Source organism: Ailuropoda melanoleuca, chromosome 13, assembly GCF_002007445.2.
Source record: "Ailuropoda melanoleuca isolate Jingjing chromosome 13, ASM200744v2, whole genome shotgun sequence".
Taxonomy (NCBI): Eukaryota; Metazoa; Chordata; class Mammalia; order Carnivora; family Ursidae; genus Ailuropoda; species Ailuropoda melanoleuca.
The window spans coordinates 76,597,674-76,619,313 of NC_048230.1; the positions used below are offsets into that span (position 1 = coordinate 76,597,674).

General features: G+C 42.9%; 1 protein-coding gene across 3 annotated transcripts in view; it reads right to left on the reverse strand.

Annotated features, from left to right (window-relative positions):
* The window catches only part of FERMT1 (fermitin family member 1), a 47,269-nt gene extending 26,120 nt beyond the window's left edge, over window positions 1–21,149 (reverse strand). Inside the window, exons 1-6 of one of the 3 annotated variants that reach the window (XM_034641057.1) lie at window positions 21,109–21,149; window positions 15,548–15,716; window positions 13,476–13,709; window positions 10,303–10,449; window positions 9,043–9,256; window positions 7,982–8,084 (exon numbers count right to left, since the gene is read on the reverse strand). In XM_034641057.1, the coding sequence (XP_034496948.1) occupies window positions 7,982–8,084; window positions 9,043–9,256; window positions 10,303–10,449; window positions 13,476–13,709; window positions 15,548–15,701 (852 nt within the window). In that variant the 5' untranslated portion in view covers window positions 15,702–15,716; window positions 21,109–21,149. Of the gene's footprint in view, window positions 1–7,981; window positions 8,085–9,042; window positions 9,257–10,302; window positions 10,450–13,475; window positions 13,710–15,547; window positions 15,720–21,108 lie in introns of those variants that run through there. The other 2 variants (XM_034641056.1, XM_034641058.1) reach the window with 2 other exon arrangements.
* Between the last annotated feature and the right edge of the window lie 491 nt (window positions 21,150–21,640).

The window sequence follows — 21,640 nt, forward strand, 5'->3', positions numbered from 1 at the left end:
CAGTCAAAACTAGAGGCTCTGACGGCCAGGGTCACCGAGGCAGAGGAACGCGTTAGCGAATTGGAGGATGGGTTAGTAGAAGAAAAAACGAAAATAGAAGCTGGTCTTAAAAAAATCCACGCCCACGAATGTAGATTACGGGAGATTACTGACTCTATGAAACGATCCAATGTCAGAATCATCGGCATCCCTGAAGGGGTGGAGAAAAACAGAGGTCTAGAAGAGATATTTGAACAAATTGTAGCTGAAAACTTCCCTAATCTAGCAAGGGAAACAAGCATTCGTGTCCAAGAGGCAGAGAGGACCCCATCCAAGCTCAACCAGGACAAACCTACGCCACGGCATGTCATAGTGCAATTCGCAAATATTAGATCCAAGGATACAGTATTGAAAGCGGCCAGGGCAAAGAAATTTCTCACGTACCAAGGCAAAGGTATCAGGATTACGTCAGACCTGTCTACAGAGACCTGGAATGAGAGAAAGGCTTGGGGGGGCATTTTTAAAGCTCTTTCAGAGAAAAACATGCAGCCAAGGATCCTTTATCCAGCAAAGCTGTCATTCAGAATTGATGGAGAAATAAAGACGTTCCAAAATCGCCAATCATTAACCAATTTCGTAACCACGAAACCAGCCCTACAGGAGATATTAAGGGGGGCTCTATAAAGGTAAAAAGGCCCCAAGAGTGATACAGAGCAGCAAGTCACAACCGATACAAAGACTTTAAAGAGAAATGGCATCATTAAAATCATATCTGTCAATAATCTCTATCAATCTAAATGGCTTAAACTCTCCCATAAAACGCCACAGGGTTGCAGATTGGATAAAAAGACATGACCCATCCATTTGCTGTCTACAAGAGACTCATTTTGAACCCAAAGATGCATTCAGACTTAGAGTAAGGGGATGGAGTACCATCTTCCACGCAAATGGACCTCAAAAGAAAGCTGGAGTAGCAATTCTCATATCAGATAGACTGGATTTTAAACTAGAGGCCATAGAGAGAGATACAGAAGGGCACTATATTATTCTTAAAGGAAGTATTCAACAAGTGGATATGACAATTATTAATATATATGCCCCCAACAGGGGAGCAGCAAGATACACAAGCCAACTCTTAACCAAAATAAAGAGACATATAGATAAGAACACAGTAATAGTAGGGGACCTCAACACCCCACTATCAGAAATAGACAGAACACCCTGGCAAAAACTAAGCAAAGAATCAAAGGCTTTGAATGCCATACTCGACGAGTTGGACCTCATAGATATATATAGAACACTACACCCCAGAACCAAAGAATACTCATTCTATTCAAATGCCCATGGAACATTCTCAAGAATAGATCATGCTCTGGGACACAAAACAGGTCTCAGCCAATACCAAAAGATTGAAATTATCCCCTGCATATTCTCAGACCACAACGCTCTGAAATTGGAACTCAACCACAAGGAAAAACCTGGAAGAAACTCAAACACTTGGAGGCTAAGAACCATCCTGCTCAAGAATGACTCGATAAACCAGGAAATCAAAAAACAAATTAAACAATTTATGGAGACCAACGAGAATGAATACACAACGGTCCAAAACCTATGGGATACTGCAAAGGCAGTCCTAAGGGGGAAATACATAGCCATCCAAGCCTCACTCAAAAGAATAGAAAAATCTAAAATGCAGTTTCTATATTCTCACCTCAAGAAACTGGAACAGCAACAGAGGGACAGGCCTAACCCACTGACAAGGAAGGAGTTGACCAAGATTAGAGCAGAAATCAATGAATTAGAGACCAGAACCACAGTAGAGCAGATCAACAGGACTAGAAGCTGGTTCTTTGAGAGAATCCATAAAATTGATAGACCACTGGCAAAACTTGTCCAAAAACAAAGAGAAAGGACTGAGATTATTAAAATTATGACTGAAAAGGGAGAGGTCACGACCAGCACCATTGAAATTGCAAGGATTATTAGAAACTTTTATCAACAGCTATATGCCAAAAAACTAAACAATCTGGAAGAGATGGAGGCCTTCCTGGAAACCTATAAACTACCAAGACTGAAACAGGAAGAAATAGATTTCTTAAATAGGCCAATTAACTATGAAGAAATTGAGTCAGTGATAAACAACCTTCCAAATAATAAAACTCCAGGCCCAGACGGTTTTCCTGGGGAATTCTACCAAACATTCAAAGAAGAAATAATACCTATTCTCCTAAAGCTATTTCAAAAAATAGAAACAGAAGGAAAGCTACCAAACTCATTCTATGAGGCTAATATTACCTTGATCCCCAAACCAGGCAAAGACCCCCTCAAAAAGGAGAATTACAGACCGATTTCTCTAATGAATATGGATGCCAAAATCCTCAACAAGATCCTTGCTAATAGAATCCAACAGTACATTAAAAGGATTATCCATCATGACCAAGTGGGATTCATACCTGGGATGCAAGCATGGTTCAACACTCGCAAATCAATCAATGTGATACATCATATCAACAAGAAAAGACTCAAGAACCATATGATCCTCTCAATTGATGCAGAAAAAGCATTTGACAAAATACAGCATCCTTTCCTGATTAAAACCCTTCAGAGTGTAGGAATAGAGGGTACATTTCTCAATCTCATAAAAGCCATCTATGAAAAGCCTACTGCAAGCATTATTCTCAATGGGGAAAAGCTGGAAGCCTTTCCCTTAAGATCAGGAACACGACAAGGATGCCCACTCTCGCCACTATTATTCAACATAGTACTAGAAGTCCTTGCAACAGCAATCAGAAGACAAAAAGGGATCAAAGGTATCCAAATCGGCAAAGAAGAAGTCAAACTGTCTCTCTTTGCAGATGACATGATACTCTATATGGAAAACCCAAAGGAATCCACTCCCAAACTATTAGAAGTTATAGAACAATTCAGTAAGGTGGCAGGATACAAAATCAATGCCCAGAAATCAGTTGCATTTCTATACACGAATAACGAGACTGAAGAAAGAGAAATTAGGGAATCCATCCCATTTACAATAACACCAAAAACCATACGTTACCTTGGAATTAACTTAACCAGAGACGTAAAGGACCTATATCCTAGAAACTATAGATCACTTTTGAAAGATATTGAGGAAGACATAAAAAGATGGAAAAATATTCCATGCTCATGGATTGGAAGAATTAACATAGTTAAAATGTCCATACTACCCAGAGCAATCTACACTTTCAATGCTATCCCGATCAAAATACCGAGGACATTTTTCAAAGAACTGGAACAAATAGTCCTTAAATTTGTATGGAACCAGAAAAGGCCCCGAATCTCCAAGGAACTGTTGAAAAGGAAAAACAAAGCTGGGGGCATCACAATGCCGGATTTCGAGCTGTACTACAAAGCTGTGATCACAAAGACAGCATGGTACTGGCACAAAAACAGACACATCGACCAATGGAACAGAATAGAGAACCCAGAAATGGACCCTCGGCTCTTTGGGCAACTAATCTTTGATAAAGCAGGAAAAAACATCCGGTGGAAAAAAGACAGTCTCTTCAATAAATGGTGCTGGGAAAATTGGACAGCTACATGCAAAAGAATGAAACTTGACCACTCTCTCACACCATACACAAAAATAAACTCCAAATGGATGAAAGACCTCAATGTGAGACAGGAATCCATCAAAATTCTAGAGGAGAACATAGGCAACAACTTCTATGACATCGGCCAGAGCAACCTTTTTCACGACACATCGCCAAAGGCAAGAGAAATAAAAGATAAAATGAACTTATGGGACTTTATCAGGATAAAGAGCTTCTGCACAGCCAAGGAAACAGTCAAAAAAACTAAGAGACAGCCCACGGAATGGGAGAATATATTTGCAAAGGACACCACAGATAAAGGACTGGTATCCAAGATCTACAAAGAACTTCTCAAACTCAATACACGAGAAACAAATAAACAAATCATAAAATGGGCAGAAGATATGAACAGACACTTTTCCAATGAAGACATACAAATGGCTAACAGACACATGAAAAAATGTTCAAAATCATTAGCCATCAGGGAAATTCAAATCAAAACCACACTGAGATACCACCTTACGCCAGTTAGAATAGCAAAAATTGACAAGGCAGGAAACAACAAATGTTGGAGAGGATGTGGAGAAAGGGGATCCCTTCTACATTGTTGGTGGGAATGCAAGTTGGTACAGCCACCCTGGAAAACAGTGTGGAGGTCCCTTAAAAAGTTAAAAATTGAACTACCCTATGACCCAGCCATTGCACTACTGGGTGTTTACCCCAAAGATACAGACGTAGTGAAGAGAAGGGCCATATGCACCCCAATGTTCATAGCAGCATTGTCCACAATAGCTAAATCGTGGAAGGAGCTGAGATGCCCTTCAACAGATGACTGGATTAAGAAGATGTGGTCCATATATACAATGGAATATTACTCAGCCATCAAAAAGAACGATTTCTCAACATTTGTTGCAACATGGACGGGACTGGAGGAGATAATGCTAAGCGAAATAAGTCAAGCAGAGAAAGACAATTATCATATAGTTTCACTCATTTATGGAACATAAGAAGTAGGAAGATTGGTAGGAGAAGAAAGGGAAGAAGAAAGGGGAGGTAAACAGAAGGGGGAATGAACCATGAGAGACTATGGACTCTGGGAAACAAACTGAGGGCATCAGAGAGGAGGGGGGGTGGGGGATGGGGATAGGCTGGTGATGAGTATTAAGGAGGGCACATATTGCATGGTGCACTGGGTGTTATACGCAAGTAATGAATCATGGAACTTTACATCAAAAACTAGGGGTGTACTGTATGGTGACTAACATAATATAATAAAAAATATTATTAAGAAAAAAAAGAAATCCCAGACTGGGGAACACATGGTGTCTGCCCCTCCACTGCCTGAATCCCTGTTTCTCCTCATCCAGGCAATTTAGTTAACCCTTCTCTCCTTCCACCAACCACCAATACAAACAGATAACAAGACCTGCTTCCCGGAGTTTTGCTCTCTCAAGAAAGGGTGATTGTTGAGATCTAATCACTGAGGATTCCCAATTAGCTGGGAGGCAGCTTTCAGTATCCTCTAGGACTCTTATGAAAACTGATGTGCCGTTTCTCTACTGAACATTAAAAAAAATACTATGAATTATTGGAGTTATAACAGTTTTTTAATTTAAAATGGGGAAAAGTAATAGATAACAAAGGAATTCAATTTGAATGAATTCTAAATGGACAAAAGAACGTACAAAAAGTTAGTCTCCTTCTCTTCCTTGTTCCCTACAAGTGGTAGTTACTTTACAGACTGTTTTGTACCTTGTTCTTTTTCATTTGATAATATACCTTGGATACGTTCTACACCAAAAGAAAGCTGATTCATTCTTCTTAGCAACACAATATGGATGTATCATAGTGTATTTAACCACTTCCCTATTGATGGATGTTTAGGTAGTTTCCAATTTTCTTTCTCAAATAATGTAGCAATAACTGTTCTTGTGGACAGACATATTAATTCACATATTTGAGTATAACTGTGGCATAAATATCAAGGAGCGGATTTGCTGGATCAAAGCTACGTAGAATTGTAATTCTGACAGATATTGCCAAATGGCCTTCCATAAGGATCAGATTAATTTGTACTTTGATCTACAAGCGTGGTATGAGAGAGTCATTTTCCCCACACTCTTGCTAAGATAGTGTGTGAAACTTTTTGATCTTTGCCAATACAAGGCTAAAAGCTACTCTAGTTCCTTTTTCATGAACTATGTGTTCATATCCTTTGCTCATTAGGTTACTGGGTTGTTGGTCTTTTTTTTTTTTTTATTGATTTCTGGGAGCTCTTAGGAAGATTAGCCTTTTTTTTGTAGTATGTGTTGCAAAGACTTTTTCACCTTTTATATAGTTTTTTGGCATACGTAAAATTTTAATTTATGAAAATATACAAATCTTTTTTTGGATTCTGGACTTTGTATTTTTAAGATTTTTTTTTTTTTTTATTTTACTTATGTGACAGAGAGACAGCCAGCGAGAGAGGGAACACAGCAGGGGAGAGAGAGAGGAAGAAGCAGGCTCCTAGCCGAGGAGCCTGATGTGGGACTCGATCCCGGAACGCCGGGATCACGCCCTGAGCTGAAGGCGGTCGCTTTAACGACTGCGCCACCCAGGCGCCCCTGGACTTTGTATTTTTAAAGTATATTATTTTTGAAATTTTGTATATTCTAGTATTTTTGTATATCTGAGATTTTAATCAGTACTTGTAACCCTGGTGCCACCACCTGCCTGCATCTCTCTTCTGAAAACTGGAGAGGAGAAGCTGCTTGATTCTACCCTACAACCTGGTTCCCATCTGTAGGATGCCTTGTCGGCATTACAGTGGTTTCATGGGTGCTATTTTTGCTCTTCTTGATTTGACTGTAGAGTCTATGAAAACATGAACTGCATCTTAAGTTTCTGTATCCCCCTATCTACTCAGCAGCTAGTAGAAACTTGGAACTAAACGTGGTTATATTTATAGTATTCCATACTTTTGAAGGGGGGAGAAGGGAACTCTAAAGTGATTGGGGATCATTTTTTTTCTGTGCCCCAAAGCCTGAGTCTTCCACAACTTTGGGTTGACAGCTTCTCTTTGGCTGTTAGATTCAAATAGGTTTCGTTCATGAGCCATGTGGAGAGAACTCCTTACCAATTAAGCAAATGTGAACATTCACAACACCCTTGAAAAAAATAAAAAGAAAACAAAAAACCCCTCCCTTTTGGGAGAAGCTCTAGTTTCTTCTGAAGGTTTTATCAAAGAACCAAAATTTGCTCGTTTGCCATGATTCAGTGGAAGTGAGGCACTCCAGACACAGGCTAGGTCCAGGGGCATTAAGTTGGATCTAAACCAAAGACTTCCCAGGAATAAGGCTTATTTTGAAGAAGATGCCAGTTAAGGAAACAGTGGGACCCGAGATGCACCTTTGAAGACCAGACTTAACATCAGGATCAAGGAGAAGACAGGGCCATGAGAGGCAGAATCACTGCTGTGGGTGACAAAGAGGTCTACACAGAAGAGGTGGCCTGAGGCGGTCTCTTCCGACAAGTGCCCACCAACGAATGGAAAAGAGCAACAAGCACGACACTGGGATAAAATCACCCTGTGCGCTTGGAGGGCCCGTGACTCAGTTTCTATTCTCGAAATCTGGCAGGTTAAGTGCTGACTCGCAACTCCACGAACAGGCCAAGCAGGGCCAAGGAAGGGGCAGAAATTCGGAGAACTTATTTCGCCTCTCAGTTGTCCCAGTAAACTTCGGGTGGCAGATGGGCACTTACTGGGAGTTGCTGACCAGCTGGGGTCTTTATTTATGGAGATGGTCCCTCTTTCTCATCACCAAAGACTTATTCAGCCCTGCAGTGGGGAGTGTGGGGTGCACCATCATGGGGCCCTGGCTTATTCATGAGAACCTGCTCTGAACTTTGGCTCAGACGCTCCTTCCTTCCTAAGCATTGAGGATTCCAACTCTGTGAGCCACTCTCCTCTTGTTCCTTATTTGTGTGAAAGGAGAGGGGCGGCACACACCATGCTGGGTGGGAAGACCCCGAGAGACTCCTGCTAACTCAGGGGCAGCTGACCATGCTCGTTAGAAACTACAAGGTGAAAATCCAAGGACAGTATACATTCACTGGTCTAACCCTGCGGAGCTAAACAGAAGATTATATAAATTAACCCTCATTCTGAGAACTAAATGACTCAATCCTCCACTTCCAGGCCTTCACATTGAAAACAGGAGAAAAAGAAGAGCCTCGGTGGCTCAGTCGGTTAAGCGTCTGCCTTTGGCTCAGGTCATGATCCTGGGGTCCTGGGATGGAGCCTGCGTCTAGCTCCCTGCTCGGTGGGGAGCCTGCTTCTCCCTCTGCCTCTGCCTCTACCCGGCCCCCCTGCCCCCCGCACATTCTCTCTCTCTCTCTAATAAATAAATAAAATCTTAAAAAAAAAAAGAAGAGTAAAAGTATCTTACTTTGGGATTCAAGTCAAAGAAGGTGTAGTATTTAAATCGTAAGAGCAGCTGCTCTTCCTCCTGGATGCCCTGTTCCATAAGGGAGCGTGAGGAGTCCAGCCAACTAGAAAACAATGGGATGAGTTTTAAAAGTCAATCAATTTGACACACATATATTATAGTACTGCCTAATATGTTCATATACATATTTACATTTATATACATGTATTTACATTTATATACATATAGATGCAGATGTACACGTGTGTGTGTGTGTGTGTGTGTGTGTGTGTATTTCCTTGAACAAAGTCCGAGTAAGTAATATAACCAAAAACCTGTAAGGGAGAGGACTTGATAATACCTTATATCCGCATTTTATTTTATAGCTTTTATAACTTTCCAAGTGCTTTTTGTATGTATATTTTGTTTTCACTGATACTTTAAAGTAACCCCGTGAAGGAGTCAAGGCAGTTTGTATTTTCTCAGTTTTATGGGTGAGAAAATGGTGTCTTAGGGACATTAAGTTCTGTGTTCAAGGTCATGTGCTTTGTCATGGAAGCAGAATGAAAACCTGTACTTGCTGACTTCCCCACACCCCTTCTCCTCCCCACCAGCAGGACTGACTCAATGCTGGGACTGTCTTATTGGCTAGAACTTATGTCGCAATGGAAATATTCTCTACTGCCCTGTCCGACAGAGTACCCCCTAGTCACACGTGGCTACTGAGGATTGAAATGTGGCTAGTGCCACACTTTAGTTTTAATTAAATTCAAATTTAAATGGAACTGTGCACCTGTGGCTAGTGACTCCTGCACCGGAGGGTACGGTTCTAGAGCTGAAAAATAAAGGCTGGGCAGTGGTGAGGGGGGAAGGGGTGGAGAATAAAAGTGAGCCACACAATGAGGCAGGGATGAATGCCATCCAGTCCCATGGAGTGAAGATGCTTGAATGTCTATTACACCAGGCCTTGGGGGGAAATAAGGGTGGCTGAGATACAACCTCTGGACAGTCCCGTGGGGGACAGTGAGCCTCATAATAGAGGAACATGGTGAGAGAAAAGTGAAACAGAGCCAAGTCCTTACCCTGCGTTAAGCTTGGCTTTGTCAACCAGAGACCGAGGCTGGTACATATCAGCCAGCGCTTCTGGTGACTGGGGGGGTTGGCTGAATGCGAGGGTGCTGCAGTTTTGTTCCGTCAAAGGGCTGTCGCTGAACCAAGTCATGGTGGAGGACGCCGGCGTTCCACTGACGGGGTCGTACGTGGGCGTCATGGTTTTACTGTATAAGCCAGGACTTACTGCAAGGCAAAGGGAAGCGTGCACTAGGATATGAGATTCAGGGGGAGGGATCTTTGGAAAAATAGGTATAATATTGCTTATACTAAAATGGATTTTGAATTTAGATATTTGTAACATTTAAATGAGTTATGACTGATGGGAGAGGAGTTTTTAGCTCCTGGGAAGGCAGAGAACTCATAGGCTGCAAAAGCTCCTAAAACCAACCCAGACAAATGTTGGGGACTATCTCCTTGTCAATAACTCAAAATTCTATTTCAGCAGTGAGTTTTGGTACTGTCAGAAAACAGAAGCTCTCGCAAGAGTGCGTGTACAGACTCTATTTTTGGGCAAATCCTTTAAACAAATAAGAATACTTGCCAATTTTAAGAACCCAGCTAGTTGATGGTTTATAAATCACCTGGTCTGTGTAAGGAAAATGCAAAAAAATGCCTTTTATCCTTTGCACTGGAATATACTATGCAAGAAGACATTGTTGCAAGTAAGCTAGAGACTGATTTGCTTTTATATAAAAAGACAAGGATAATGTCTTTCCAGATTTTTTACCTGCCCTCTTGTTACATGCCCGACGCAAAATTTAAATTGAATTCAGGCCAGAGTCACATGAAGATAGAATCAGGAAGAGAAAAATATTACGTGAGTGATCCAACTAATCTCTTTTCCTCCCAAATTCACGGCCAATTCCCCTAAAGTTTTGCGTTCATCAGCAATATAATATACACAGTTAAAACGTCGGTAGAACATGTGACTCTTGATCTCAGGGTCGTGAGTTCAAGCCCCACGCTGGGCATGGAGCCTACTTAAAAAAAAAATAATGAGCTCTAAAACAAACCTTATTAAAAAAATTCTGTGAGTCCTAAAATTAATTGCACAGTCTTTCTTCATCACAGGAATCCTGCAATTTTAGTCCTTTGTTTGGGGGCAAGGGGAGAGGAGGGAAGGGAAGACAAGGGAAAGAGGAGCAGAAAGAGGGAGATTTCTTGGGATTTAAGAAATTCTTGGATTCAAGAATGAAACACAGTAATAAAACGCCTGTCACAAATCATACCTGGTGGACCTGAAGTCGTTGGGGAACCCTCCAGGTTTAATATATCTTCAATTATGGGCTCCTTGTTACTTTTGTCTTTTTTTTTCTTCTTTTTAAAATAGTCACCAGAAGGCTTTAACAAGGAAAGTTCTTCTGATCTTCTAATATCTAACAAATAAATATAAAGAGGAATGAAAAACTACCAAAGAGTAAAAAGAGGGGGTGCCTGGCTGGCTCAGTTGGAGGGGCATGCGACTCTTGACCTCAGGGTTGTGAGTTCGAGCCCCACGTTGGGCATAGAGATTACTAAAAATAAAAAAAATAAAACTTAAAAAAAAAGAGGTAAAAAGAAAATTCCTTCTAAGACTCAGAGTCATGCTGGGCATCTGAAATCATTTCTCAGGAAATTCCTGAGAGGTTAACGGAACTAAATTATACCCGTTTGGAAGAAACAGAAGGGGACTAGAGACTTCTAAAATGGGTGTGTGTGTGGGGGGGGCGGGTGTCAAAGAGTGGAGGGAGATTCAGTCTAATAAAATTCCTCGTTGTTTTTTAATTTATTCTGAAAATATTTCAAAGATATCCAAAGCAAAGAGCATAGTATAATGGCCCCCTTATGTTTTCATCAGCCAGCTTCAACCACTACCAGCACCTAGCTGTTCCTGTGTTATCTATTTACTACCAATTTTTCCCTCCCTCTTTTTTCTCTTCTTTCAGTTTTTTTTTTAAAAAAAAATATTTTTAAAGATTTTATTTATTTATTTGAGAGAGAGAGAGTGAGAAAGAGCACAAGAGTTGGGTGAGGGGCAAAGGGAGAAGCAGATTCCCCCTGAGCAGGAATCGATCCTGGAACTCTTGGGATTGTGACCTGAGCCGAAGGCAGACACTTAACCAACTGAGCCACTGAGGCACACTTCAGTTTTGTTTTGTTTTTTCCAAATAACAACCAAGAACCCCACCTTTCTCTTTATAGAACATAGATCCTGAAAGCCTTTCTTTTACACTGCGCCTGATCGCTAATTTCATCCCTACAGCAGACAGCATCGGTATCCTGACTCTTCATGGCCCTCACCACTTCTTTGCACTCTGAGGCGGCTTCCCGTGGCAGCTAGGACAAGGGTCTCTCTGCCTGAGGGCTTGCTCTGACTGCCGCAGTCTGCACTGCCCAAATGCTGATGTAACAGGCCACACAAGTTCAGAGAATTAACACTCCCCAGGAGCAGCCCTCAACGACTGACAGGAGTGGTATAGTAACACTCCCGCTCCCTCACCCCTTGGGCGGACTAGTTCTGAGGCACGTTGACGTTGTCTCCCAGAAGCTCCCAAATGCAACTGGATTGGTGACACTCTCTTATGCGTGGCCTTCTCTTTCTAGTCTTACTTCCTCACCTCCAACTAGTGTTTTCCGGAATCACCTCTCCCCCCCCCCCAAAAATAAATGTTTGTCCTTGAATTCTTATCTCAGGGTCACCAAGATGATTCCCAGTTTTCTCCATTAGTCAAATACAATTAAAACCGCCATTGCCGATCAGAACTCCTGATAACCATTAACCACACTGAGCTGCTCTGTGATTCCCAGTAGGAGCCAAGGAATGTGGATGTTAGAGTCTGAAAGCAGCTTTCCTGGAGGCAAATGCACCAATTCCATAGGTGCTGCCATTTTCCAGTTCAAACACTGCCTCGTGCTGAGGCTGAGCCCAGCAGTTCAGCTCCACCCTCTTCCCCGTAACCAAGGATGCTTGGTTGTCAGGTTGCAAACACTCCTGTGCCCATTCCAAATGCATAATTTATACGTGAGACCAGGAGATGAATCAGAATTTACAGTAGGAGCATTAGAAACAAAACAACAAAACCAAACCAAACCTCCATCTCCAAGCCCAAGATTGGTGTCTTGTCTTTTCTTTGTGAGAAAACCCATCATATTGCTAAATTTGATTTAGTTTCAGTTGAACAGATATAAAAAAAAAAAAAAACAATGATTAGAAATGCCAGGTTGAGCCCTTTAGAACAACTATCAAGATATGATCTGGAAAAGAGAAGAATTGTGTCTGACTGCTTCTATATAAAGCCTCAAGCTTTTGGTCCCGGCCACGACGTGTGTTTCCAGTCTACTGTGGACTGGGTTTTACTTAATTGTTTCCTTTGTTTTCCAATCCTCGTTGGAATATTGCTGGAAACGTGTCTCAGTGCTTGCCATTTGCCCTCCATGCACTAGGGGCACTGCTGGTGAGCTGTGTAATGGAAGGTTCCATTTACTTGTTCACTTTACAGTTAATGAGCAGTGAACGTGTGCCAGGCGTTGTGCTATGTTTTAGGAACCCGGGCATGCTCGTAATGGTTTTTTCTTCACCCTATATAATACCGTAGCAGTCCCCACCGCCCAACATTGGGCATATACTGTTAGAGCTTTTCTTTTTATCTCTACCAAATATCTCCTTTTAACATCTTATTTTTAAATTATTTTTACATTCACTCTTTCTTTTATGTCTCTGTATCCCAGAATGTAAGTTCAAGAAGGGAAGGGGTTTTGGACTATTTTTATTGCTAACCAATAATACCAAGTAATAATAACCTAGTACTAACCACCTAATAATAATAGTAATAATAACTTGGTACCAATAATAACCTAGTACTCGCCACAATGCCTGCCTAATCGGTACATATTTGTTGAAGGAATTAATGAACAGTTTAATGAGGAAGATAGAGTTTAATGGGGAAGACAGATCACTCAATCATATACTGTAAACACTGTATTCAAATGCCAAATCTTAGCCTTGGAATGTCTTAAGACATTGCAACACCATTATCTCAAAAACAATAAAGATACATCAGCTCTTTGGTGATGATGATTGGAACTCTTTCTTGTTTGTCTTAAATATAATGATGATATTAGTATGGCTTAGAGGAATGAATTTTTGGGGGGGGAATCTTAACGGGTTTGTTTCTTCTGTTTACAGATCTCTTCTGAAATAGCGTTAAGCTTTGTGGAAATGAATCTGATTTACTACAATAATGTCTCATTCGGTTTAACTCTACTTACATGGCTTAAGTTCCCAGAAAAAGCTTGTAAAGTACGCTTCCTAGTAAGGGAAGTGTTCTGTAAAGCCAACCGCTTGTAGGCAGAAAGCACACATAATTTTCCTGTCCTCCTTTACCAACAGTCCAAAGGGCACGGGGCCCTCCAGGGTACTCACTCAGGATTTTGCAGATGTCACTGACGGCTTTAAAGACCACAGCCGAGAAGCTGACTCGCAATCTCACCGTCTTCACATTGGGCAGGCGGAGGCGAAGCATTTTGTGCTGAGGGGTGAAGAGAAGCTTTGCGTCTGCCTGGACTCCATACTTGTCCAGAGTCCAGTGCGTTTTCAGAAGCCAGCAATGTTTCTGTTCCCACCAAAGGGCAAAGTCTGACCAGTCTTGGGCTATGTCTGCAAAAATGGAAAATACAATGAAGTGAAATGAGCGAGAGCAGAAACATACAAATGGTCTTCAGCTCCCCATCTCCTTTTACAACCCAAGGCTCACCACGCCTTGGACTCTCTTCAAAGTCTCTAAGGTGGGGCAGGTAGAAAACAGACTGAACTTTATCATGATTATATTTGAACACAGTGAAAGGAACAGAATCACACACATTTTGTTCTTGATAAAATAGCTGGAGTTCTTTTCCCTAAAGTCCCTTCAGTGCCATGGTCCTTTCCGGGAAAGCCAGGACCATTTGACTTTAATCAAGATTATTTCCCTACTAGAAATGAATCTTTACATCGTTGGATCACAAAGGAATATCATTAACTCACAAAGTCTGCACAGAAGGACTATAAAGTCGACATACCCCCCCCCACTCTATAATGCCCAGCTCTCTTTATCAACACCACCAGATTCCCAGTTTCCAAAGTATCTACACTGAGATCAGCGAATATTTTCTCTCTCCTAATGTCAGCGTCAACATGGACTCTGTTCCCTCCTTCCATGCTGACATCAAAGTTGAATCTTTTCCCTTTGTCAATGTTGGAACCAATATTCAATCTTTCATTTGTTTTTTAAAAAATGTTTCTTTTTCTCTCATTCTCTCACTTTATGTTAGAAAACCTTTCTTCCAACGCTGTTAGAAGTATAAACGGTGTAACCATTTTAGAAAGTCTATTATGCAGTAATTCCTCTCTGAGCTATACTCCAACAGAAATGCCTCTATGTACTCAGGAAAGACATGTACTATAGCAGCCCTATCTGTAACAGGCTGAAAATGGAAACAACCCAAATGCCCATCAATAGGTAAATGGATAAATTGTGGCATAATCATATGACGGAATATCAGACAGTCATGAGAGTAAATGAACCAAAACTATATGCAACAATATGGGTAAATCTCACAGATACAACGTTAAGTGAAAGAAAGCACATGCATAAGAGTATGTCTACATGAGCGCACCTATGTACAGTTTAAAAACAAGGAAAATTATTCCTATGGTGTTAGAAGTCAGGATAGTGGTTTCCCTCCGTGGGGCAGTGACGGGGCGGGGGTGGGGGTCAGGCATGATACTTGGGTGGGGGGAGTCAGTAACATTCTATTTCTTGATCTGAGTGGAAGTTACATGACAGTGAAAATTTGCTGAACAGTACATTTAATGATAATTGCACTTTTCTGTGTACATAATATACTTTAATGAAGACTTACTTTAAAAAGTCTCTATCTCATTAGGGGAATGAAAAGCCAACATCTGGACAAACTTGGATAGAAGGTAAAAAGAAGTAAGAGAAAATAGAACACTATGAAGTTCCAGGTCGATCATGTTGATTCCTGATATGAAGACTGACACTTAAGACTTCTCTTTCTTTGCTTAAACAGGGAGAGTCACAAATGGTGGATATGTGTTAAAAGACACATTAGCACTGAGCTGACTTCATCACTGAGCAATCAAACAATAACAAAGAGAATCAACACAGTAATCTAATGCCATGCCACCTAAAGTCACCTTAGATGCCACCAGTGGGATGAGCCTGTGGAAATAGGGTTTCATATCTACTGGGGAGCTTTCGCTTGCCACCAAAGACTCAAGTTTGTACAAGAGTGGTTAGGGGGTTCAGTTTATTGCTTTTGCAGGATGCTCAATTTCTCTTCTTCCTGTGGGAAGGGGCTTGTTCTCTGAGCCATTACAAAATAAATAAGCAGAAAAACTTAGATGAGCAGACAACCTAGATGAGCCATTTACTGTTAATGCAACAGAGAGGGTTTCAAATATAGGGAAACCGTAAAGAAGCAGTAACTTACTGATCTGTTCTACTAACTTGAGCATCAGCCCCCCAATGTGCAGGTCTCCGGACACTCTCAGGGTGACATCTTTCTGCTCCTCCTCGTTTGGATGGTCAACTCTGACGACAAGCTCCCAAGAACCAGATGCAAAGTCGCTGGATGAGAGCATCATGGCAAAGGCAGGCGTCTGCTGCACAAAAAGGCAGACAGAGATCAGAATGAGCAGGAAGCTGGAACTTGCCAGCAGACCCTGCGGGGCAAAACTTTTCCTCATTTTAGCCTCTTCTTCCGAAACTCTGCGGGGTTCCCAGTGCTCCATATTAAATTCAACATCTTAACTTAAAGACAGAAAGTCCTATAAAAATGGTCTCGAGCCTTCCAAACTTATGTAACTTTATCTTTCCGCAGGCACTTGCCTATTTATTTTCTGTGCCTACCCAACACATTCATCTTCACTTTCTGTCTCTATTGACTTCTCTCGACTTTCTCTGAACGATTGTGTCAACAGGCAACAAATCATGGGAATCCTTGAGATCTTAAAAAAAAAACCAAACCAACTTCATTGAAGTGTAATTTGCAGATAACAAAATGCATAGATTTTTTTTTTTTAAGTAGGTTCCATGCCCAGCATGGAGCCAAACATGGGGCTTGAACTCACGACCTGAGATCAAGACCTGAGCTGAGATCAAGAGTCAGGCACTCAACCAACTGAGCCACCGAGGCACCTCTGCATAGATTCTTTTTTGAGTATAGTTGACACGCAATGTTACATTAGTTTCAGGTATACAATATAATGGTTCAGCAACTCTATATGTCATGCTGTGCTCACCACAAAAATGCACAGATTTTAAATATACAGTTTGATGCCTTTGTTATATGCAAATTATGCATTGATAAAGTTTATTTTAGACAAGGATGCCGTTAAAATTTTCCTTTATCTATATTATTACATTCCTCCCATAAATATTGATGACATCTTCTGGCATGAAAATTCAAAAAATGGAAGTGGAGCAAAATAGTTTCTATTTCAGTCATATATTATGTAGTTTTGCCTTGAATGCATATGAAGATACACATCGTTAATTACTGTCATGTGTTTGACTTACTTGAGCTACCATTTAATATCATATAAAAGTTGATAAATTAAATGCATCAATTTGTGTTTTCAGACATACCTCTGGCAAAAGATTTAAAACAGGAGTGACAGACATACAAAGCCCACTCTTCAAAATACAGATGGGGTGAGAACTTCAAAATCCACGTTTTCCTCTTATTGGAGGAACAAGAATAAAATAAGCTATGTAGTATCGAGACTGAAATGTTTCAGGGGGTAATAGGAACACAGAAATCTGAAATTGGCAGAACTTTAAATGACGGCTCTGTCTTACTTTTAAACAGAAAACAAATGATACTACCACTCCTGACTATTTTAATATTTAAAAGAAAAATCAGTCATTTAAACATTAACACATCTTTTTCACTTCACTATGTAAAGACAGTGTATGAGATGTCCATGTTTTCATAAGACCTATTTTTGAGAAACAGTGCACTCAAACTCCTAGACAGGGGCTTCTCCAACGGAAAGTGCGTGAGTCCCCTGGGGTCTTATTCACCCCAGGTTCTGTTCAGCAAGTTGTGTGTGTGTGGGGGGGGAGGTGGAGACCCTGCACTGATAACAAGCTCCAGGTAGCACTGGTCTGTGGCTCATACTTTGAAGTCCAAACAGCTATGTGAAAAATTAGCTTCAGGACTCCGTTCTGCCCTTCAGTCTACCCAAGTCAATATTAAGCCAGGGACTGTGGTGACACCTGAGAAACATTATTTTTAATGATCCATAATTACACCACCAGTGACACACCAGTGTTGTGTGCATTTGAAACTGTCCACATGTGAAAGCATAAGAGAATCTCAAAACACACAAAAAAGATACACTGCAAATCTGGACAGGTTTAGGGCAAATTTTATTTGTTCAAGTCAAATTCAAGAGTTCAGAAGTCGCTCCTTGTGTCTGTATGACCAGAAGGATATAATGCTTGTACCTCCCCATGCACAGAGCCACACGTGGAGACCTCCCACATGGGCAGTGAATGCTGTGTAATGACTATACTTGGTCTAACCACTTGCTTCACTGTCACCATCAGCCTCAAGTATCATTTGTTATGTACTTAACCCAGCGATATACTCTGTGTGAACCACTATTTTGTGTTATCTCCTTCATCTGCTCAGCAGTCCCATTAGAAATGAGGATACTCAGGCTCAGAGAGGTTAGGCAATTTGTCGGAAGCCACACAGCAAGTTAGATGGTGGAGCCCGGGGCAGAAATCCACATCTAACTCCAAACTCTTAACCACTACATTGGACACATCCTTGATAAAGTTGCAACACCAAGGTGAAATAAAACTCTTAAAACCACATTAGCTAAACTCTCAGGAGGCTTCACTGAGCATTTCTAGTAACATCTTTCCCAGTGAGGAAGCAATAAAGATAACTCCACAACATGGCATTGAATTATTTAAGACCCTCACAATTTCTAAAATGCTATGGTTAGAGGTGTAGTTATTTTAAAAGTTTGTACTTTAAAGTGACTCCTTACTGCTTGTTTCATGAGTATCAGACATTGGTCTTTTCCTAACTTGGTCAATCAAAACACTTCTCAAAAAACAAACAAACAAAAAGAAAACCCACTTCTTATACAGTCAATCTATGGTGATTCTCTTACATCAAAATTCAGGCTAAAACTGGACAATCTGGTTTCCCCGCATTCCTCTCCTATCTTTCTGCACCTTCGATTTTGACTGAACTTCTCATTCCCAGCAAGCTGCTACTTGCAGAGGGGAGCAGCAAGCTCCAACCGGGAAAGCACATCGAAGGAGACCAGAACAGAAAGCAAAGCGCGCCGCGGACCTGCCTTCCCAGAGTGAAGTCCAGCTGTCCACCTCCTGTCCTCCTTGACTACAGAAAATGCAACAAAGGACAGACAAACAGGCAGACAGCCAACCAGACAGAAAGATGAGGGAAATAGCCCCTGGCACTTCCCCTGGAAGATAAGAGAGTGTGCCTGTCCGAAGGCCACTCCGCCTGTCGGCTGCCAGTCCTGCAGGGTCCTGGCGCAAGGCGGAGCGAGGTGGGTGGACAGAAACCTGCCTCTTGCCCCATAGGGCAGCCCCCGCGGCTAAACGTAGAGTTTATTTGGCCAGGTCAGAGAGGCAAGGCCGGAGAAAGCGGCCACACGCGGGGGGCGTTATTTTTAACTCAACAGCTATTTACTTGCAGGGGGCTGAAGAAAGGAAGGGGCAGGGGTGTCCAGCCCGGGCGGTGCCCATCACAGCCTCCCCCGCCCCTCCCCAGCCCNGGGGCGCGCGGTCTCCGCCCTGCGCGGCCCCCGGAGGCCCGGCCGAGGCCGGCGCGCGGCGGGCAGGTGAGGGCACGCCCAGCCCGGGGCCTGCCGGGTCTCGCTCCGGGAGGGCAGACGTGCTCCGCAGAGCGGGGAGGGCTGAGGGTGGCCGAAGGGCTGCGGCGCGGCGGGAGGGCGGGGAGGACGCACACCAACTGCGCCCCTCTGGCGAACTCTCAGGTGGCCCCTCGCAGGCCGCCTGCAGTTTCTCCGGTTCCCCGAGGTCCTTCGGGGACTGGCCCAGGTGCTTGAAATCCGGCTACGTGCCCTGCTCTCCAGGTGTAGCCATCACTCACACCTCGGGGTGGGTCCAGGTCCGGAGACTCCCTTCTCCCCTTTAAAGAGCCTGGGGGACCTGCGACCGTCGGCTGGAAGAAACAAGAGCGGCTCATCTCTGAGTAATAGGGTGATGTAAACACCCGACGAGGGCGTGGCGCCCACAATATGCACGATGCAAGACCCCGAGGCAACTCAAGGCCACGCCGCCGGCCGGAATTGGGTGGCTCACCTCAGATTCACCACCTGGTCTCGCCGGGCACCTTCCTGTAGGATTTACTCCGGAGGAAGCCTGGGCCACNTTCTGCCCTTCAGTCTACCCAAGTCAATATTAAGCCAGGGACTGTGGTGACACCTGAGAAACATTATTTTTAATGATCCATAATTACACCACCAGTGACACACCAGTGTTGTGTGCATTTGAAACTGTCCACATGTGAAAGCATAAGAGAATCTCAAAACACACAAAAAAGATACACTGCAAATCTGGACAGGTTTAGGGCAAATTTTATTTGTTCAAGTCAAATTCAAGAGTTCAGAAGTCGCTCCTTGTGTCTGTATGACCAGAAGGATATAATGCTTGTACCTCCCCATGCACAGAGCCACACGTGGAGACCTCCCACATGGGCAGTGAATGCTGTGTAATGACTATACTTGGTCTAACCACTTGCTTCACTGTCACCATCAGCCTCAAGTATCATTTGTTATGTACTTAACCCAGCGATATACTCTGTGTGAACCACTATTTTGTGTTATCTCCTTCATCTGCTCAGCAGTCCCATTAGAAATGAGGATACTCAGGCTCAGAGAGGTTAGGCAATTTGTCGGAAGCCACACAGCAAGTTAGATGGTGGAGCCCGGGGCAGAAATCCACATCTAACTCCAAACTCTTAACCACTACATTGGACACATCCTTGATAAAGTTGCAACACCAAGGTGAAATAAAACTCTTAAAACCACATTAGCTAAACTCTCAGGAGGCTTCACTGAGCATTTCTAGTAACATCTTTCCCAGTGAGGAAGCAATAAAGATAACTCCACAACATGGCATTGAATTATTTAAGACCCTCACAATTTCTAAAATGCTATGGTTAGAGGTGTAGTTATTTTAAAAGTTTGTACTTTAAAGTGACTCCTTACTGCTTGTTTCATGAGTATCAGACATTGGTCTTTTCCTAACTTGGTCAATCAAAACACTTCTCAAAAAACAAACAAACAAAAAGAAAACCCACTTCTTATACAGTCAATCTATGGTGATTCTCTTACATCAAAATTCAGGCTAAAACTGGACAATCTGGTTTCCCCGCATTCCTCTCCTATCTTTCTGCACCTTCGATTTTGACTGAACTTCTCATTCCCAGCAAGCTGCTACTTGCAGAGGGGAGCAGCAAGCTCCAACCGGGAAAGCACATCGAAGGAGACCAGAACAGAAAGCAAAGCGCGCCGCGGACCTGCCTTCCCAGAGTGAAGTCCAGCTGTCCACCTCCTGTCCTCCTTGACTACAGAAAATGCAACAAAGGACAGACAAACAGGCAGACAGCCAACCAGACAGAAAGATGAGGGAAATAGCCCCTGGCACTTCCCCTGGAAGATAAGAGAGTGTGCCTGTCCGAAGGCCACTCCGCCTGTCGGCTGCCAGTCCTGCAGGGTCCTGGCGCAAGGCGGAGCGAGGTGGGTGGACAGAAACCTGCCTCTTGCCCCATAGGGCAGCCCCCGCGGCTAAACGTAGAGTTTATTTGGCCAGGTCAGAGAGGCAAGGCCGGAGAAAGCGGCCACACGCGGGGGGCGTTATTTTTAACTCAACAGCTATTTACTTGCAGGGGGCTGAAGAAAGGAAGGGGCAGGGGTGTCCAGCCCGGGCGGTGCCCATCACAGCCTCCCCCGCCCCTCCCCAGCCCTCGGCACCCACCTGCTTTCCCGGCGCGGGTGCCGTGCAGTCTCGCGGACGCGCACGTGNGGAATTGGGTGGCTCACCTCAGATTCACCACCTGGTCTCGCCGGGCACCTTCCTGTAGGATTTACTCCGGAGGAAGCCTGGGCCACCCTGGAAGGGTGGGTGACTTGGGGCAATGTACACAACTTGTCCAAGCCTCCTGGGTTCATATTACTCATATCTATTGTTTTCTACATGCCGGACATGGGGCTGAGCTCTAAGGGTGCAGTGGTTTAATGAGACAGTCAAGGCAATGATAGTTTCCTCATCTGTAAAATGGGTAGAGATGGAATGTCCACCACCGTTCCAGGGTGGGATTTCATTCAGTCCATGGCAGAATTTCATGCGGTATAATATAGGCTTTAGCGATTTACACCAAGTACATAAGGCTCGTGACAACGTAATTTAAAATGCTATCAAATTTAGAAGTGGGATCCTTGTTTTTGCTGGCACATTACCATATTCAGCCGTTATAATGGTTTTGAAAGTATTTTACGTGTAATTTTAA